Consider the following 16,938-nt stretch of genomic DNA (forward strand, 5'->3'; position numbering starts at 1 on the left):
CACACCCAGGCACTTTCAAACCTGCACTGACTTTTGTACATTTTAGTTTGCTTGTGTGTGATTCTATTTTGTTATTTTAATTTCTACTTTATGCTAGCTATCATAGAGCAATCTAGTCAGCTGGTAGAAGACTTCTTCCTACATGTCTATTTTTTGTTGATGTTGTTATAGAAGGGTATGTTTCATTCCTGCAAGGTACATTGAATAGTTGTCTCTTTTCTTCCCTAGACTGTCACATACTCTAGTTGACCAAACCATCTGAATGTAGACTAGAGGGTATGAGAATTCCTTGTTTATACTTGTGTGTCTGGTTTGATTTGATAATTAAACATTGTCGTTTTGGGCCTACTCTGTGACTCTGACTGACTCTAAAGAGGCTGTGTTCTTTAGTTATGGCCTTTGTTAAGCAGCATGAATAGTACTGAGGGTTGGCTGAGGCCTTTCCCATTTAATGAGGTTCCGCCCTGGCCGACTTGCCAGGGAGATGTGAAAAATATTTAGGAATTTTATTTATCCCTTATTATGAAATGAGACAGTTGCAGGGTATCTACCATGAAAACTCTAGAGCAAGAAAACTCAAGAGGAGTGAAAAAGACAAGAAGTTCAGAAAACAAAAGTATCCTCATTAGTCAGGGTTTGAAAGGTTTTAATGTGGAAACAAAACATTCTAGTGCACATGAGATTAAACTATAAGAAAAAAACTCATGGTTCAATCAAGCAAAAAACAAACAAAAAACCCTGTATTGCCTAGAAATAAGGCATGGGTCCCAGTCTTTATGGACATATTCTTCCTTGAATAAGCTGAATATTCACTGAATTCAGAAACAAACAGCACAATTTCAAATTTCAAGTTTTAAGATTCTTCTTCCACTGCCCCTTGCATGTTTCTGTCCAGGCTATCAAATACACTGAAAACCTGCCATTGCTGACCAACAAATAAAGAAAACAAATTATCTTTGGCTTTAATACATTCTTATATGTATAAGAATAATTTGAAATGTCAGACAGCTGTGTTTATGAATTCTAAACAATGCTCGTGGTTAATTGTCATTTTATTAAAATGTTCCATTCCATCTTAAATTTTTTTATTTTGTCTTTATGTTCTACCATTTAAGGTAATACACAATATACGTCTGTAAAAATATCTGTCTCTAAAAGCATCCTTGAGTTCGAGAAAGGCGGTATATATACATATGCGTTTCAGATGACAGACCTTTTCTGACAAATCAAATACGCATACACTCTGTTGCATAGCTTAGGTTTTTGCTTTTAGCTGTTTCGCTAAGCACTGCTGCTGCTAGACTATCTGCTCCATGTTTTCCAGCTTCAGATATCTTCTAGAAGATGTTGTAGACACTATGTTACTCCTGATTGGTTCATATAATTAAAATAATGACTACGGATTGGCTGAAAATGATCTTTTGCTGCACAGTGTTTGAATAATTTGAGCATAGTTTGTTCTAAATTCAATCAGATGATTGTATAAATAGTTAACATATTGTATTTGAAGCCTCTAATATGTGAAGTAATGCCATTTTAATGTTTGTGTTTAAATGATGTGGATGGATGCTCTTGAATGTACCCTGTTTGTAGTGTTGATTATTAAGAAACAAAATAGAGATGAGAGCAGGTATTCATATTGCTTGCAACACCCCTCCCAAACAAACAAACAAACAAACAAACAAACAAACAAACACACAAACAAAAAAGAAAACCCCCTTCTCATGATTCACATAATGGTCTATTTCACTTTCAAAATGGTGAATTTCGCTGAAAGGCTTCGTGTTTTCACATGTGCTTGTCTACTGTTACTCCTTTACTCATTTAGTTTTATACAGCAGCCTAAACATTTGCCTTATTTCTGTGCAAGATTTGTAAGAATAAATCACCAAGAAAAACATTAACATCTAAACATTGCCATATTTCATTATGAAGAAAATGCATGCAAGAAAGAAAAAGTGACACTTTACTAGGGCTGGGGGGTATTTTGCTCTCTCTCTCTCTCTCTCTCTCTCTCTCTCTCTTTCTCTCTCTCTCTCTCTCTCTGTCTCTTCAGAATAACTAAACTGAATTTAAATAAGCTTGTTACAAGGCTTTCTAAAATATGATATTAGAATATTACATAAACAATACATAAAACAACACATCTGCAGGGCAAGCTTGTTCTTAATAGGTGCAATAATAAACCACATTTTTCTGTTACTGCGAAGAGAAAAGTCTGGTTCATAGCTCAATATGTTTTAAAAGCATGATCTGGGAAGACTGTACGCCTTGGTGTAGCCTTGAGTAAATATTCAAAATCTATCATTCAAAAATGGGGAAAAAATACACGCAAGTAGTTTTAAACACTTTACAGTGAGCAGGACAACATTTATTGAAGATAATCATGTCCATTTTGAGACAATGTTCTGCGGGGTTTGTGATTTTTAAAAAACAAAGTTTTTTGGACTTTAACACTTCATATGGTACATAATTGTGTAGTCTAATAACGCAATTATAACAGATGCAGTCAAATCTATCTCACAAAAATATATACACTTTCAAAATGGCAACCGTCAGTAAACAGAGGCATGTTTCTTTGTACATGTATGTCACTCAGTTCAAATATCAAGATATATTATCGTTGCTTTAGTATGAATCTTTTTGAACTATTAAAATATCCATACCTGGGTGCTTTAAAATGTTTTTTATGGTACACTGCCATAATATGCCATCAAATTAATAACAAAAGATGGAAAAAAGGGTTTTCAAAATGTTCACAGGCATAGAAAAAAAAACAAATAGAAGGGAAAACATTACAACCTTTCTTTAACATGTACTACTGTAACAGATCCTTTCGCTATATTCCATCTATGGTTTAGACTGAAATAAATTGAATGTTAAAGATAACATCTTAGTGTATAGACTGATGATTTTGGTATTAGACTAACTGGTTAAACTGGGCATGACAAACTGGATTAGACCATGTTTATAACATCATTATAGACTCCACAATCCTCAATACTTGTGGAATGTTCCCATTATAGGACAACCTTAGCAAAGAGCCGTCTATCTTAAGGTCACTGGGGGTCAGAAGGTTCACTAGCTGGTTTAACCGAGTATTACCTGTGTAAGCCTAGCTCGGGCTAACTGTCAAACTATCCAAATCCTATTAACCTAATGACTTCCTGATTTAAGTGGATTCTGATCCAATGTACACAAAAACAAACTTCGTTACCAGGGCCTTGACAGGCAGGGATGTATTTTCTACAAAAATTAGTTCAGTATTGGATTTTTTTCAACAACGTTTGTTTCAATTAAGCAGCCTCGACAATAGCATCAGTGTCCGGAGGGGAGGTTAAAAAAATAAATAAATAAAACTCCTTGAGTTGGAATGCTACACAGAGATAAGCAGTGATGTCCACATTTTCCAGTACAGGACAGTACAGGACACTGGGGAAGAGCTAGTACAGGTAATGAATGTGCAGGTAAAAATGTGATATTACATTTTGTTATACAGCTTTTTTACAAGAGTTTTGGTTATGAGCAACAGCTGGCTGTCACATGAACAGCAAATATGCTCAGATGTAGAACTTTACACTCACAGTCTGGTTGCGCACATGGAGACAAAAAGTGGAAATGAAAACACCTTTATGGATTAGCCACTTTAATTTGGCCACGGTGGCTGATTCAAGATGGCTTTCAGGCTAGTGAGTGTGACGCAATGTTTTTGCAATGCAAACAAACAAGCAAACAAAAGGAGTATACAAATGTGCAATAAACAGTATTGGGACCTCTCTAATTTCGATCGGAGCTGGCACCTGTATCCAACCAAGCGAATGGCTTTTAATAATACATTCCCTTACAAAGATACAGGAGTGATAAGCAGTTTAGCATTTGAGAACAATCTGAAGTGACCAGGGGGTGGGGGGTTGGTAAATAACATTACACACACCATAATGACTTAATGTTTCCGCCATTATATTTCCACTGTCTTACAGATTACAGCTCAATGTACAGAGCATCTCAAAAACAAACAGAGAGGAAATGACTGCAAATGAAATCTGTGACGGCATGGGGTTTGCGCATTTGGCCTCTACTTGCAATTGGGAGAATGAAAGGCCCTTTAAGTAGGAGACTGCAGCGGTCAGAAATCCGCACCAGGTTTCACTATAGTCTATCAGTTTGCTGAAATGCGAGAATTTACTTTGACGTGCTACTGCCTGTGCCCTCAGTCTGACTTGCACGTCGACACCAGTCAGGTATATTCAGAGTAAAAATGACAAATCCATTATTCGGTTCTTTATATGGTAAAACAAACGTTATGTGATGCAAATCAAAAAGTGAGAAGCAGCATGTAAGCAGTTATATAAAAGAACAACAAAAAAGTAATGTTGCGTACCATTAAAGAGAACTTTCTCTGTAATCGCTTGGATACAAGTCTGTAAGCAGGTGCTTTCTGCTAATAAAGTTTCTTTTAGAAAACAATGATCGTTCTTATTATTTCGTATTGATTCTTTTTCTCCAAGAGGTAGAATAAAGCATTAAAATTGAAATATAAGGGTTATTTGTTTCATCACTGAATATAAGCCTCATAAGAACGAAACGGTCACAGGTTAGTGGCTTTGCACCACCTAAAATGCACTGTGAAAACTGTACAAACACATTTTTTTCTCTCCTTTTTTTAAATTGACCTTTTTTCTCAGAAATTTTTGTAAAGTATTTCAAATGTTCCACAGTAGCAAGAAGGGACGGTGTGATCATGTGTGTACTGTAATCCCAAACCAGATGAAGAGGTGAGGTCTTGTGAGTTTGAGGGTCATGGGGATTGTGGCAATAGTCAGTGGAGATCAGTTGGAGGTGTCAGAATGAACACTTCCGGGTCCTTCCGTAGGGGAAGTCACTGAAGAGGGGGTTGGGGCATCCTGCCAACCACCATTTGCCTGTGAATTAAAAAGGGATAAATATATAAACAGTGTGTAAAGAGGCATGCAATATCCAAATTCTCCAATATAAATATCCCCCCAAAATTTTTAAGGAATAATTCTTATTCGTATTTATGGTGAAGTTTGTCGAACCTTACCATATTTTTTTCCATTTTAGTCATGGCTGGTTCCCATTAAAGATGTTTAACTCTGCTCACAACCACCAAGCATACAACTCAGCTTCTCTAATGAGTTTGGCACTATTGGCCTTAAGGCACTCAAAGGAGAACACTAAATGCTTAGCTCTGCCACTTGACCATGCAGATGCCTCACTGGCTAATACATCTCAGGCCAGAGGCTGTGTGAGGCCAGACGCTCCGTAACAGAGTGGAGGCGTTTGGCTACACAGTCTCAGGGTTTATTTTATTAGGGGAAAGCAATAATAATAACAGCCTGTGGTCAAAACAAACAGGCAAGTCCATAGCAGGTGAATTCATGCAGGACCCTCAACCCTCAAAAAAAAAACCTAATAACAACAAACACTCAAACATATGTGACCTTACAACCACGAAGTCAGGCTAAACAGGTTGAAATACGCTAAACTAAGCAGGACATAATAGGTAACAGGCTAAACAGGTTGAAATACGCTAAACTAAGCAGGACGTAGTAGGTAACAAGTGTGATGAGCTGAAGCTTGGTGCCAGGGTGGAGCTAGACGGATAACTCGGGAGGAGAGGTTCCTATGGTGAAGTTGCCATGACCCTTTTCTCTCAGACACATCAAGACCAAGTATGGCTTCATCAGTCCTAGCTGCAAAAAGGCAAAAGCACAGCAGCAACTCCAGAACGAATTCCAGAACAAATTTGGGCAGCATCCTCAAATGATGCTCAAATGGGCAGAACTTGCCATTGTGTATCAATATGCACTGACCGAAGTGGATATATCACTAAGGGGAGTGCCGTGACCTCACATACATTTCCAAAATAAATAAATAAATAAAATCAAGAAATTGGGATCCCCTGTCCACACACACACACACACACACACACACTTTTTTTAGAGAAAGTGCACCATAAAGTGGGAGAATTAAAATAAATGACAGCAAATGAACCATAGGACGAGTCATTCCTAGAACAGGCTTTTTCAAAGGCACATGATGGCGGAATCAATTATCACAAATTATCACATTGGCTAAAGGAATGAAAGTATAATGGGTATCTAAAATGAAGGCCATTTCACATCCGGGAGACAGGCTGCCTAAAGAGCATTTGGGGCATTAATAGCAATTTCCATGCCATCAGAAAAAGTGTCTGGAAATGGGATTTGGCAGCCTCTTATTTTCACAGCCTGTTATTTTAGATAGAGGCAGTCTGTAATCAAAAAAAGAAAGGAAAAAAGAAAAAAAAAACAGAGGGAAAGGGGGGAAAAAAAACTTTCAAATCTTCCGTCTGGTGACACCCTACGTCTGTTTCAAACGTGTAATTACAGTGGCGGACTGGGGTGGGCGTGGGGGGAGCCCCAGCACACAAACGCCATGTCTAAGCTCCGTCATTATCGGCGATGGGGAGAAAAGTGGAATAAGTTATCCAGGGAAATAATGTGGGGAAAAGCGGTTCCTATTTTTAAAAAATGGTGAACGCGTAGCCATTTTCCCAGGGCTGTGTCGGCAGAGCATTAAGCATTAAGATGCAGAGGTTACAGCAGGGGAGTTTTACTCAACTCCCTGTAGGACTGTTTCTGGGAAAGTGAAATTAGATTGGATTGAATTTCACTTACATTTCACTTACAACAAATGTTACTGGGGAGAAAGAGCAGCACTGCATGATTCAGTAATCTGGTATATTCTTAGCATTCAATGTACGGAAGGTTTATAGCTAAATTGTGTAAATTAATCCAGAGAGAAGTACTATATACATCTAAAAAGGACACATACTCACTTACTAGAACTTATTAAATCTATTTTCATTTTTAAACACATAGGAAACTGCATTTTAAATCAACACATGGCAAAAAAATGATTTCCTCCAAAGACGGGCAAAATTTATATTTTCCTAAATCTATGGCAATCGCTTTGACAAATTCCACCACAATGACCGAATTGTGCACTGTAATTTAAAAACGTTCTCTGCGCATGGGTCGAGCAGGAAAATGCAAGCCCGAGACAGCAAAAGCACCGCGTTGACCATGTTGACCGTGTTGACCGCGTTGACCAATCAAGCTGACTGACCCGATCTCTTCCTCCTGTCCTAGTTTCTGAGACAAAACTCTACACAAACACATATCGTGTGCTAGCTGCCTGGTGCTGGCAAAAATGTAGTAGTGAGGCAGATATTTTGTGGAAACGGGGAGCTGTGCTTTCCACAGAACCAACGCCGTGGTGACATGCCCACTCGCTGTCAGAGGTGCTGAGGTGGGAGGACCCGTGGCATGACCGATGCGTTTGGACTGCTGTCCCCAGTCCCCACTCAGCCCTCCCTCCAGACTGTCCGATCAATTTCCTTTGCTGACAACATGAGCTGTCGCTGGAGATTTCACACGCCGGTCACTGCTGCAGTTGCAACCCCCCCCCCCCCAAACGGGCTTTTGCTAAGGAGGCTTTAATTGTTCCGGGTACATTAATTATTATTTAACACAAGCTCAAAGCTTCCTTTCCTTTCCTTGGGCTCTGTATGTGTGTTTTGTTTGTATGTGTGTGGATCTGTGTGTTGCTGTAAGTGCCTTGTTAATACAGATGACGTCTGACAAGCTGTGCCCGTGATCACCTTGGTTATTATCACGAGGGCACCCGTCGCCATGAGAACCGCTTACCAACATGTTAACCATTCAGCTCCAACAAGCTATGCTTAAGTAGAAAAGCCAGTCCCCATGGGCTCCGCATAACTGGTAATAAACGTCCCACTTGGGGACTTTTAAAGGCATTTTGTTTAATCAACTTTACGATATGTGAACATTTTAGCCCGAGAGGAAAAAAAATGTTGCGGGAATGCCTATATAAGCAACAAAATGTGTTTACTGGTTACACTAAGTGGCTTTGGGCTCTGTGGGCACTGTCACATCCAATCTGCATCTCTTTATAGTACATTCAGTTTTACAGTCCTTACTTTGTGGCCTAAACTCATTTAGTGTACCTCAAAGGGAGCGAGCACGAGAATGACACTAGGGATGGTAGGCAGAGCCTGGCGAGGACTTACGCTGATGCCCTGTGGACTGTAGATCTGGCTGCCGGGGAGGCCGTCACTGTATCCGCCTGCCTGACTGATAACATGGCGAAGGGTATCCACCTGGAGATCCGAGAAAGGTAGAGTGTGTGTGGAAAAACCCACAGAGGGAAAACGAAACGCAAAATAAACAAAAGACAAGGTCAGACAATAGAGCTGCATCAGGAAGACATCTGGGCCAAAAAGAAAGGTCAGACATGGACGCGTGCTTGGAAAGGAAAAGGTTATCAATGGCAGCATACAACACCTTTGTTTGTATTCCAGATAGCGAACAATGGACCCAATTTGTTTATGAATCGAGCTTGCAACAAAACACGGCTAGTGTTATTATGAAACAAATGTGCAGGTGTGTGTCGGGAATCAGAGGGCGAGAAAAGGCGACGTGGATATGAATTCCAGCGCTTTCAGCCAAAATCCCACACTGCTCAACATTTAGAACGGAATGTTAATACATAGCAGACACTGGCTTGTTTTGAACTTTAAACAAATGACCTCGCATGAAAGAACAACCAATCTACCAAACTTTAATACCAGAGGAAGAAGCTTTTAACACCAGGAAAGAGCTTTCTAAGAGATCTCAACTACACATTCATGAGGCACCCTAAGGCTGTATCATGTAGGAAAAGCAGACCAGGGTAAGTCCAGTGCTGGGCAAGGTCAGGCTATCACGGTGAGGAACACGACAGCACGATAGCGGTGTTGTGCCAATGACAAGCGTTGTGCTGTTTCTAAAGCTGTCTGTGGTGGTCTATTCATTCGGAAGCTGATGCAAATAATCTGCACTGGGCAAATAATGACCTCGGATTCCCCCCTCCACCTACAAGGTCATCGGGCACTAGTGAGCGTCTGTGAGCACCTGTGAGGGTCTGCACTGAGCTCAGCAGGACTGACTGGAGCAATCATCTTACTGCACGAGCAACACCTACACATGGATCGGCGAGTATTATGTGTTGCATGGATTCGGCGGGAAAACCCACATTGCACCCAGTAACCTGAGCAATACAGAGATTATGTAGCTGACTCTACATGGATGCTCTGCGTGGATAATTCAAACGCAGACTGAAGACCCATCTATTCATGGAATATTTAAATGACCACTGACCCTGCTCTTATATTGACTAACTAAACTAGTACTTATTGTTGACTAACAAACTCTAGTACTTGTTTCTTACACTTATCATTGTCTAAGATAGACCTTATGTATTTTGTAACTCTAGGCATCCCTGTATTCTAGATCATTGGTATATTGGGCTCTAACCTAGTCTACTGGTTAGGAATTATTCTGAGTAAATGACAAAGCACTTTTGTACGTTGCTCTGGATAAGATTGTCTGCTAAATGCTATAAATGTAAATGTAAATGATGCGTGAATTTAACCTTAGTGAGTTCTTATGTGTAGAGGCTGTACTCCTTGAATAACTAATTTATTGTAATGATCGTAAACATAGGAATATCAGTTTATATCCTTTTCAACAAACAAGACATTTCCATCAAACATATTTACAGAATGCTGGATGTTGTGCAGATCGCACAACGCTAATCTATTGCAATGGTCTTCCTACAGTCAACAGTGATAAAACTCTGAGATGCTGTGCTAAAGAAGTTGTTCGGCTGGAGCTGTGTATACTAACAGCTAGCAATGCTCCCTACCTGGGACTGTATGTTGGCGCCCACCTGAGCCCCCTGGTAAGAGTCCCCGTTCAGAGACTGCACACTCATGAATAAGTCTCCGGAGTTTGACATGTTAAAAGAGCCAGCGGAACCTGAGAGGTAAACAGATTAGAGGTACACAGAGAGAGCGAGACAGAGAGGGAGAGAAAAGACACAGAAAAGACAGAGAGAGAGAAAAACAGGGTGGAAAAGTTGAGAAAGACAGGGATCGCAGTCATGCGGCAGCAGTGTGGTAGTTAGTGTGGTTAGCGGCAAAGGATTGTTATCGTCAGGCAGGACAGCAGATGCAGAAAACTGCTCAGGTAAAAAGAGTTTAGCAAGTGAAAACTCAGTCATAAGTATGTAAGTCTTTTGCTTATATAACTGCATATGCTTTAGCTTAGCAACCAAAAGGGCTACAGTCTAAAGCAGGAGGGAACCAGCCAAGTGGAGCAACCTCGGATCATACTGTGATCCTCACACAAGACGGACGACCCTGCTGCAGGTCGCTGTGGCCGGGTCATTTAGGAAGTGCTAATCGAGTCACAGTAGGAATCAAAGAACGCTATTTGTGGTTTAATGGAGGCCCGAGTCCCCAGATGTTTAAGGGACCAGGGCTTTAACTCGATTTCACCACAAAAAGCCACAGAGCTCTAATCAAATGCGCGTGGGCCCCTAATCACGTCAGGGCCACAAGACAAAGGGGCCGTAATGATGACCAGGAGGTCGGGCGGACAGAGCGGGGCCGTTTACCTGAACCACGTTCGCTCTGGCCAACACAGTGTGGCCAGACAACGGCGCACTGTGCGAACTGAGCTTAGCCTTCTGCAATTGGGTGATTTAATGCTTGAAAGAGGAAGCAAGAGCTCCTGGAGCTACTGCAAGAGTCCCTGAATTGAAGTTGTGGTTAGGAAGCGAGACATTTCCTTCAGAAGAGCTGGTCCACCAGCCTGCTTACTGACTTGCGTAGTATTAAGGCTCGCTTGTGATGGGAACTTTTTAAGCCAAACACTTTTTGCTGGGCTCATCTCTCTTGCTAACGTCTTACACTGTTCCTGCGTCTTCGTGGATTGGCACGAGGCGTTACACAAACCCATATCAATAAAAATAATCAAATTCTCTCTGTATATTAGCTGTACATGTCACCGGCTGAGGGGCTGGGAAGCTCCATTTAGCTCACTGCCCTTGTTAATATTTGCAAGGCCGTTATCAGGTAATTATGTTGTCTGACTCCTCATCTAAGAGCTCAGACACGCACGCAGACTCGACGCGTTTGCCCGGTCTCGACACTCACCGGCTGAATTGGGTGTGGAGGGCGAGTTTGCTTGGCTGCCCTGGGCTGACGCGCTGGCCGCGTTGACGGCCGTCCTGGCAGCGTACATGTTGGCCTCTTCCTGGAACTTGCCAATGTTTTTCTTGTACCTGATCCTCTTGTTTCCGAACCAGTTGGATACCTAAATAGGGCAGAGGTATGCACGTTTGGATACCGATCATGGAAAAAGAAACAATAAATTATGACCGTCTCATCTTCAAAGAGAAACTAAGCTCAGAAATGTGTTTTTCTGTTCAGCAACAGCCCACCAAATCCCTCTTGTTTGGAAACACAGATCCACAAATAAACAACTTCTAATTCTCGAATGACCTTATGACCTGAAGAAACAAGGGCACCCCCAGCAGTGAATGCTGTCGTTTGGAACTTCCAGTTTAGTTCAGGGCTTGAGACAAAACAAGTCAACATAAAGGTGGTAAACTAGTTACTCAGGGTTTGCTACCGAATCAACACAGCGAACATGTGGTCATTTAGAGGCTGTCATAAACAAGTGTCATAAACACAGAAACCAGAGGGCGTTTTTAAAACCTTTTTTAACTGGGCCATTCATGCCAATGGAATGGGCTGGGGTGGATCCCCATAACAAAGCATGGTTTGTACAGCTACATTGGCTAGCTGGTGTTGGATAAGAAATCCACAGGTGGAACAAAAATCTCAGATATTCCGAATGGTGTCCTCACTGTGTGGGTGTTGGCAAACAGAGAGAGCAGGAGTATAGTTAAACCACTGCTAGCTAACGTTAAGCTAGGTGGTTTTCTCACAGCCACGGGGTTGGAGGAAGTCTTGTTGCTGAGAAGGACATGGACCTGCGACACAGTGATGGAGCATTTCTTGGCTAGCTCCTCCTTGGCCTCCTCGCTGGGGTACGGGTTGCTTAGGTGCGAGTAGAAGTACTCGTTCAGGATCTCGGTGGCCTGCTTGTTGAAGTTCCGCCGCTTTCGCCTGTCGAGGAGAACACAGTAGAATGTAAAACAGCTGACCTGCTTTGGTTAATGCAGTTTTATAAAACGCCAAACAGGATGTAGAGTGCCTCTTATTACCTCTGGTTTCCAGCATATTTCAGCATTACTCAATACTCAACAGTCCTGACGTTTAACTTACATGGGCTAATAGAGGCCATACGTTTTTTGTTTTTTTTTAAATAAATTTCACTTCTTATCTAAGGGGCTATCTCAGTTTTTTGGTCAAATTGCAGAACACTCAGATGACACCTGCTTACACTAGCCGTTTGTGCCGTTACACTACCCTAGCCGGAGTTGCCAACCTGGCGTCGAGGAAGCGGGAGCGCAGGATCATCACGGCCTCGCACGTGCTCTGCTTCAGCTGCATCTGGATGGAGCTGAACTTGCGGTGGATGATGCTGACCATGCGCTCGATCTCCTTGGGCGAGATGGGCCGCGTGCGTGACTGCTCTCGCAGCAGGTTCATCACGTGAGTGGTGAACTCGTTACACGCCTAATTACACATGCACACGCACGCACGCACGCACACACACACACACACACACACACGCAATTATGCATTATTATGTATTATTATTTTTTATTTTATATTTTTATTTGATATTTTTGACGTTTACGATTGACTGAAAAAATAACCTGAATCCTATTCAAGAATCTATCTAGACCACTTTGAAAAAAAGCAGTTTACAGTCCACTCGCACTATTTATGTAAAATAACATATACAGAGTATTTCACAAAAATATGAAGACCCATTTAATCACTACATACTCTCCAGGACAAGCTAAATGAAGAAGTGAACCTGGGAAACTGATATTCTTATTACCACTCTATGATGAAGATACTGACATAGCATAAACACCAGATTAGTGCCCCACCCCCTGTTCGGCTAGTCACTGTGTGGCTTCGTGGATGTGTTAGTGACGGACGCCTATGTTTACCATGGGCCTGAGCGCCCCCACCTGCTCGTACTTCTCCAGCTCAGTGTGGTAGATCTGGCGGATCTGCGACAGCTTGGCCCTGTAGTCCGAGTGTTCCGCCGAGTTGTCCGAACCCGCCCCGCCGGCGGCCGCTGCAGCAGCCGCTGCCGCCGCGGACCCGCCCCCTTTCTCTGGTCCAGACACGCCCTCAGCCAGCAGCATGTTGTCCAGTCGCATGAGCTGGGGGTCCGGGGGCTCCTCCTCCTGGGCTCCACGGATGCTCAGCACTGTGAACAGGGTGAGACGGTGAGAAAGAGGAGGGTCAGACGGTGGGAAAGGAGGAGCCAATCTGAAAGTGGATGGATGCTTTTGATTCGACGACATTTAGTGAGTAGCCTCATCCAGTCAGGTTCCATGTGAGGCATGGTTAATGTGTGGTCTTGCAAATTGTATTCTAGATTTCAAAAGCATCCAGTAATATATCTGCACCAGCCATGTTACTGGAATAACCTGTATATACCCTGTACCTTCGCTTAGTGGTCTCTAGTAGATACGTCTTATACATTTACAGCATTTGGGAGACATTTTTATCCAGAGCAACTTGCATATGTATCAGGAAGACAGCATATCTAGTCCCTGAGAATCCAACCCATGACCATGTAGTTAGCAGCTTGTTCTAAATTCTCTTCACAGAACTCTTGACTAAATCAGACTGCAGAACTGTGCAACTGCAGAACTGTCAGACACCATCTTCTGAGTCACAATGGCAAACAAGCGTTTGATGTTGTTTCACGCATGTCCTATTTCAATAAAAAGAAAGCTTGAGAAAATGAACAAATCAGTGTGGGGGGGGTGGGGGGTGGGGGTGGTAATTCTCCCAGGCTGGAGCATATTGCCTGCATGGCATCCTGGACTCTTAAAGGTTTGGTCTTAGCCTTGCAGGCTGATATATGGATATATGTCCTTCATTTTAATCACTCTCTTCATTGCAGTTAAATCAGAGTTTAAACACTGATCTTGGCAGGACAAGAGAGAATAAAACCATCATTTAATCGATTTCTACTATAACTTTGACTAAATAATTATCCCTTACCTCCCATCATGACTTTTTTTCTGCGATCAGGCTGGTAATCACAGATAAAACACTGATAAATTAGAATGACTGCATTACTGCAATAAATGCGAATCTACTCCACTGCAGCAAGGGAAAACAAGAAGGCAAACTAGTCCAATGTTAGATATTCCACTCGCCCTTTTTAATAGTTCATTCACAGACATCATATTGGGTGCAGTTCGATCATATGCACAAATATTTAAGATTAACATGACTTTCGTTCAGCTGTGTTGCATGAGGAGAACTGGTATGTTCCTCACTATACGTTCTGGGCTCCACAAAGGCCACCGGTCCGTTTCTTCTGTACGTCGCATGCTGGCCTGCCCCTTTTGTCTGAACCTGTACATAGCTGCTTGGCGTTCACACCCTCTCAGCCCTGAGCCACCTCTCGAACCCCTCCCCGTGGACGGGTAGCAAATCCACGTCGACCACCTCCCTGCATGGGTGGGAGTTTTTGGGGAGCCCCCGACCTCGGACTGTAGAAAGGAGATGAAGCCTGCACGTTGCTGATGTGAAAAGCAGCCTGCTATGTCTCCTTCTACCACTAGAGGACTCTCTTAGTGTTCTGTTCAGAGAGATGCACGCGATCAGGCAATCTGCTCTGACAATAACAAAGAAAGACAGACCTGCCTTCAAAATACAACAAGCTCTTAAATAATCACCTCTCTGTGTTTGCTGACTGTACATTTCACATAACAGTGGTCAGCAGTCTCAAATGAAGAAAAAAGCCCAAATGAAGTTAATATGGCAAGTCAGTAGGTGCGTACGTGCAATGTAATAAATGAAAGCTAATTAGAATTCTGGCGTAAAACATCCACAAGCATCACTTCATTCTTCACAGGGCTGATATAACTATCCTTGCAGTCTGCACGTTTTCTATTCAGGCAGACAAGGATAAACAGCAAAACAAACCAACGGCAGCCATACTCGTTTCGGAGCCACAGACGGGCGTCAGTCCAGCCTTCTCCGTCTGGAAACCGTTGGAGAGAGCAAACACCACTGGCTTTCTTACACCTTCCGAGGTTAAGAGTTCAGAGCTCAAGGATAAGTGACACAAGGGGGGAGGGGGCGCTTTGGGGGTCAAATTTATCTGGACACCACTCTCACCATGGAAGACCTCCAGGCCTGATTATTTAGAGTGGAAGGTGGCACACAGTGAACGTTTTTTCCAGCTAGACCTCCCAGCCGCCTGGGCTGACTTTCCCAGAGCTCGGAAAAACGGCAGCCGACCGATCCGAGCTCGGCTCCGTGCTCTTCCTGGAAAGCCGGTTCACCGAAGAGGGGGAGGTGCTTACGTCTCTGCGCTGGAGACGGAGGCCGACTACGGCAAGAGCCTGACATCCAGCAGGAGACGGGCAGGCCCTGCCCACAAGTGGGACATGTTCATCTGGAGAGGAACTCTAATGAGGCAAATAATGATTTGTTCCTTCCAACCATATCCTCCAGTGCACAATTAAATGCATGAAATGGATTACATAAATACAATAAATACAGATAATCATGCAATTCACTTTGCCGTGGCTTAATTACCCCAAACCGACGCCGTGCACTTTATTTATTTTGATTCTGTAATGGCATGGCAATCGATTAGGCTATAATGCTGCCAGCTGTTGTGTGTGTGTGTGTGTGTGTGTGTGTGTGTGTGTGTGTGTGTTTGTGGAACGGATGTGTGTATGCCATACTCAGAATGTTTTTGACGTGAACTGAACTGAACTACACACAAACATTAACAAATTGTAATGGATAAATAATCTTCCAGCATTTGTGTGTACGTGAAAATATCATTGCACATATGAGTGTTTAATGCATATACATGTGTAAGCAACAAATGCTTGTGTATGGAGTTATCTCTGTGTGTTCGCGCGCACATGTGTGTGTGTGTGTGTGTGTGTGTGTGTGTGTGTGTGTGCACACACACTGTGCAGCCTCTTGAGCAGAGCTTCTTGGAAGCCCCTAATGGACATGTTTTCCCTTTTGGAAGCATTTCATTCATGATTTCTCGTTAAGCAAGACTTAATTCCACCCTGCTCAGCTGCAGGCTCCTAAGTGCTTCCCTTTCGGTAGCAGATTACCCTACGCCGCACCCTCTCACTGATGCACGCGAGAGCTAATTACGCATTCCTTGCTGCAGCAAGGTGCTTCTCGCGCTACACTGCTTTACCACAATGGCGGGCCTTCCCCGAAGAAGCAGCCCGTGTGGCAGGAGGGATCCAGCAACTTGTAATCCGTGGGGTACGGAACAAAGGCTGTGGCGATGTGGTGGGGCGGGGCCGCTCAGGATGGAAGGGGGATTGGCTACCTTTTCTCTGACGGAAGGCAGGTCTGTGCCAGCTCCAGGGAGAAAGAGGGAAAGAGTGAACGAGCGAGACAGCGAGAGAGGCGCTCCTGTCTAGACACCGGAGGGAATGGGTGCGATTTTTTAATGAGTCTGTCTGATTTTTAAAAGCAGCTACAGGTGAGGGCAGGGAGGCGGAGCCATGTGGAGAATGTTTCGGGAACAGAACCGGGGGAGATTGGCTCCCATGTGCCAGTGATCCGCCTTTTTCATGTCTGGAATGAATTCTAGGATGTCAGTGCAGACTTTAAGCACAACAGCCTCATTAGGATTCAACAAATTCAAACATATTTGTAGAATCTGGAATTCTGGACTCTGGCTAAAGCCTATTTCTAGTTCAACTGACATTGAAATCTCACTAGGTAAGTTGTGGTGTCAGGGACCAAAATGACCGAGAGCCCCAACACGGTAATCCTGCCCTGCTTTGAACTTTGCCTGAGAACATGTGCCGTGTGGGTCTGAGGCTGTATCCAACCTGGCACGGATGTTTGAACCATGACCCGAGACA

At 43.0% G+C, this 16,938-nt stretch overlaps 1 protein-coding gene across 6 annotated transcripts in view; it reads right to left on the reverse strand.

The window, feature by feature from the left end:
• Nucleotides 1-2,349: 2,349 nt before the first annotated feature.
• The window catches only part of pbx1a (pre-B-cell leukemia homeobox 1a), a 49,821-nt gene continuing 35,232 nt past the window's right edge, over nt 2,350-16,938 (reverse strand). The window contains exons 3-9 of one of the 6 annotated variants that reach the window (XM_035528498.1): nt 13,024-13,268; nt 12,366-12,556; nt 11,908-12,043; nt 11,066-11,225; nt 9,796-9,884; nt 8,096-8,185; nt 2,350-4,922 (exon numbers count right to left, since the gene is read on the reverse strand). In XM_035528498.1, the coding sequence (XP_035384391.1) occupies nt 4,830-4,922; nt 8,096-8,185; nt 9,796-9,884; nt 11,066-11,225; nt 11,908-12,043; nt 12,366-12,556; nt 13,024-13,268 (1,004 nt within the window). In that variant the 3' untranslated portion in view covers nt 2,350-4,829. Of the gene's footprint in view, nt 4,923-8,095; nt 8,186-9,771; nt 9,885-11,065; nt 11,226-11,862; nt 12,044-12,365; nt 12,557-13,023; nt 13,269-16,938 lie in introns of all 6 variants that reach the window. The other 5 variants (XM_027031399.2, XM_035528497.1, XM_035528496.1 and 2 more) reach the window with 5 other exon arrangements.

Source organism: Electrophorus electricus, chromosome 7, assembly GCF_013358815.1.
Source record: "Electrophorus electricus isolate fEleEle1 chromosome 7, fEleEle1.pri, whole genome shotgun sequence".
NCBI classification, from domain to species: Eukaryota; Metazoa; Chordata; class Actinopteri; order Gymnotiformes; family Gymnotidae; genus Electrophorus; species Electrophorus electricus.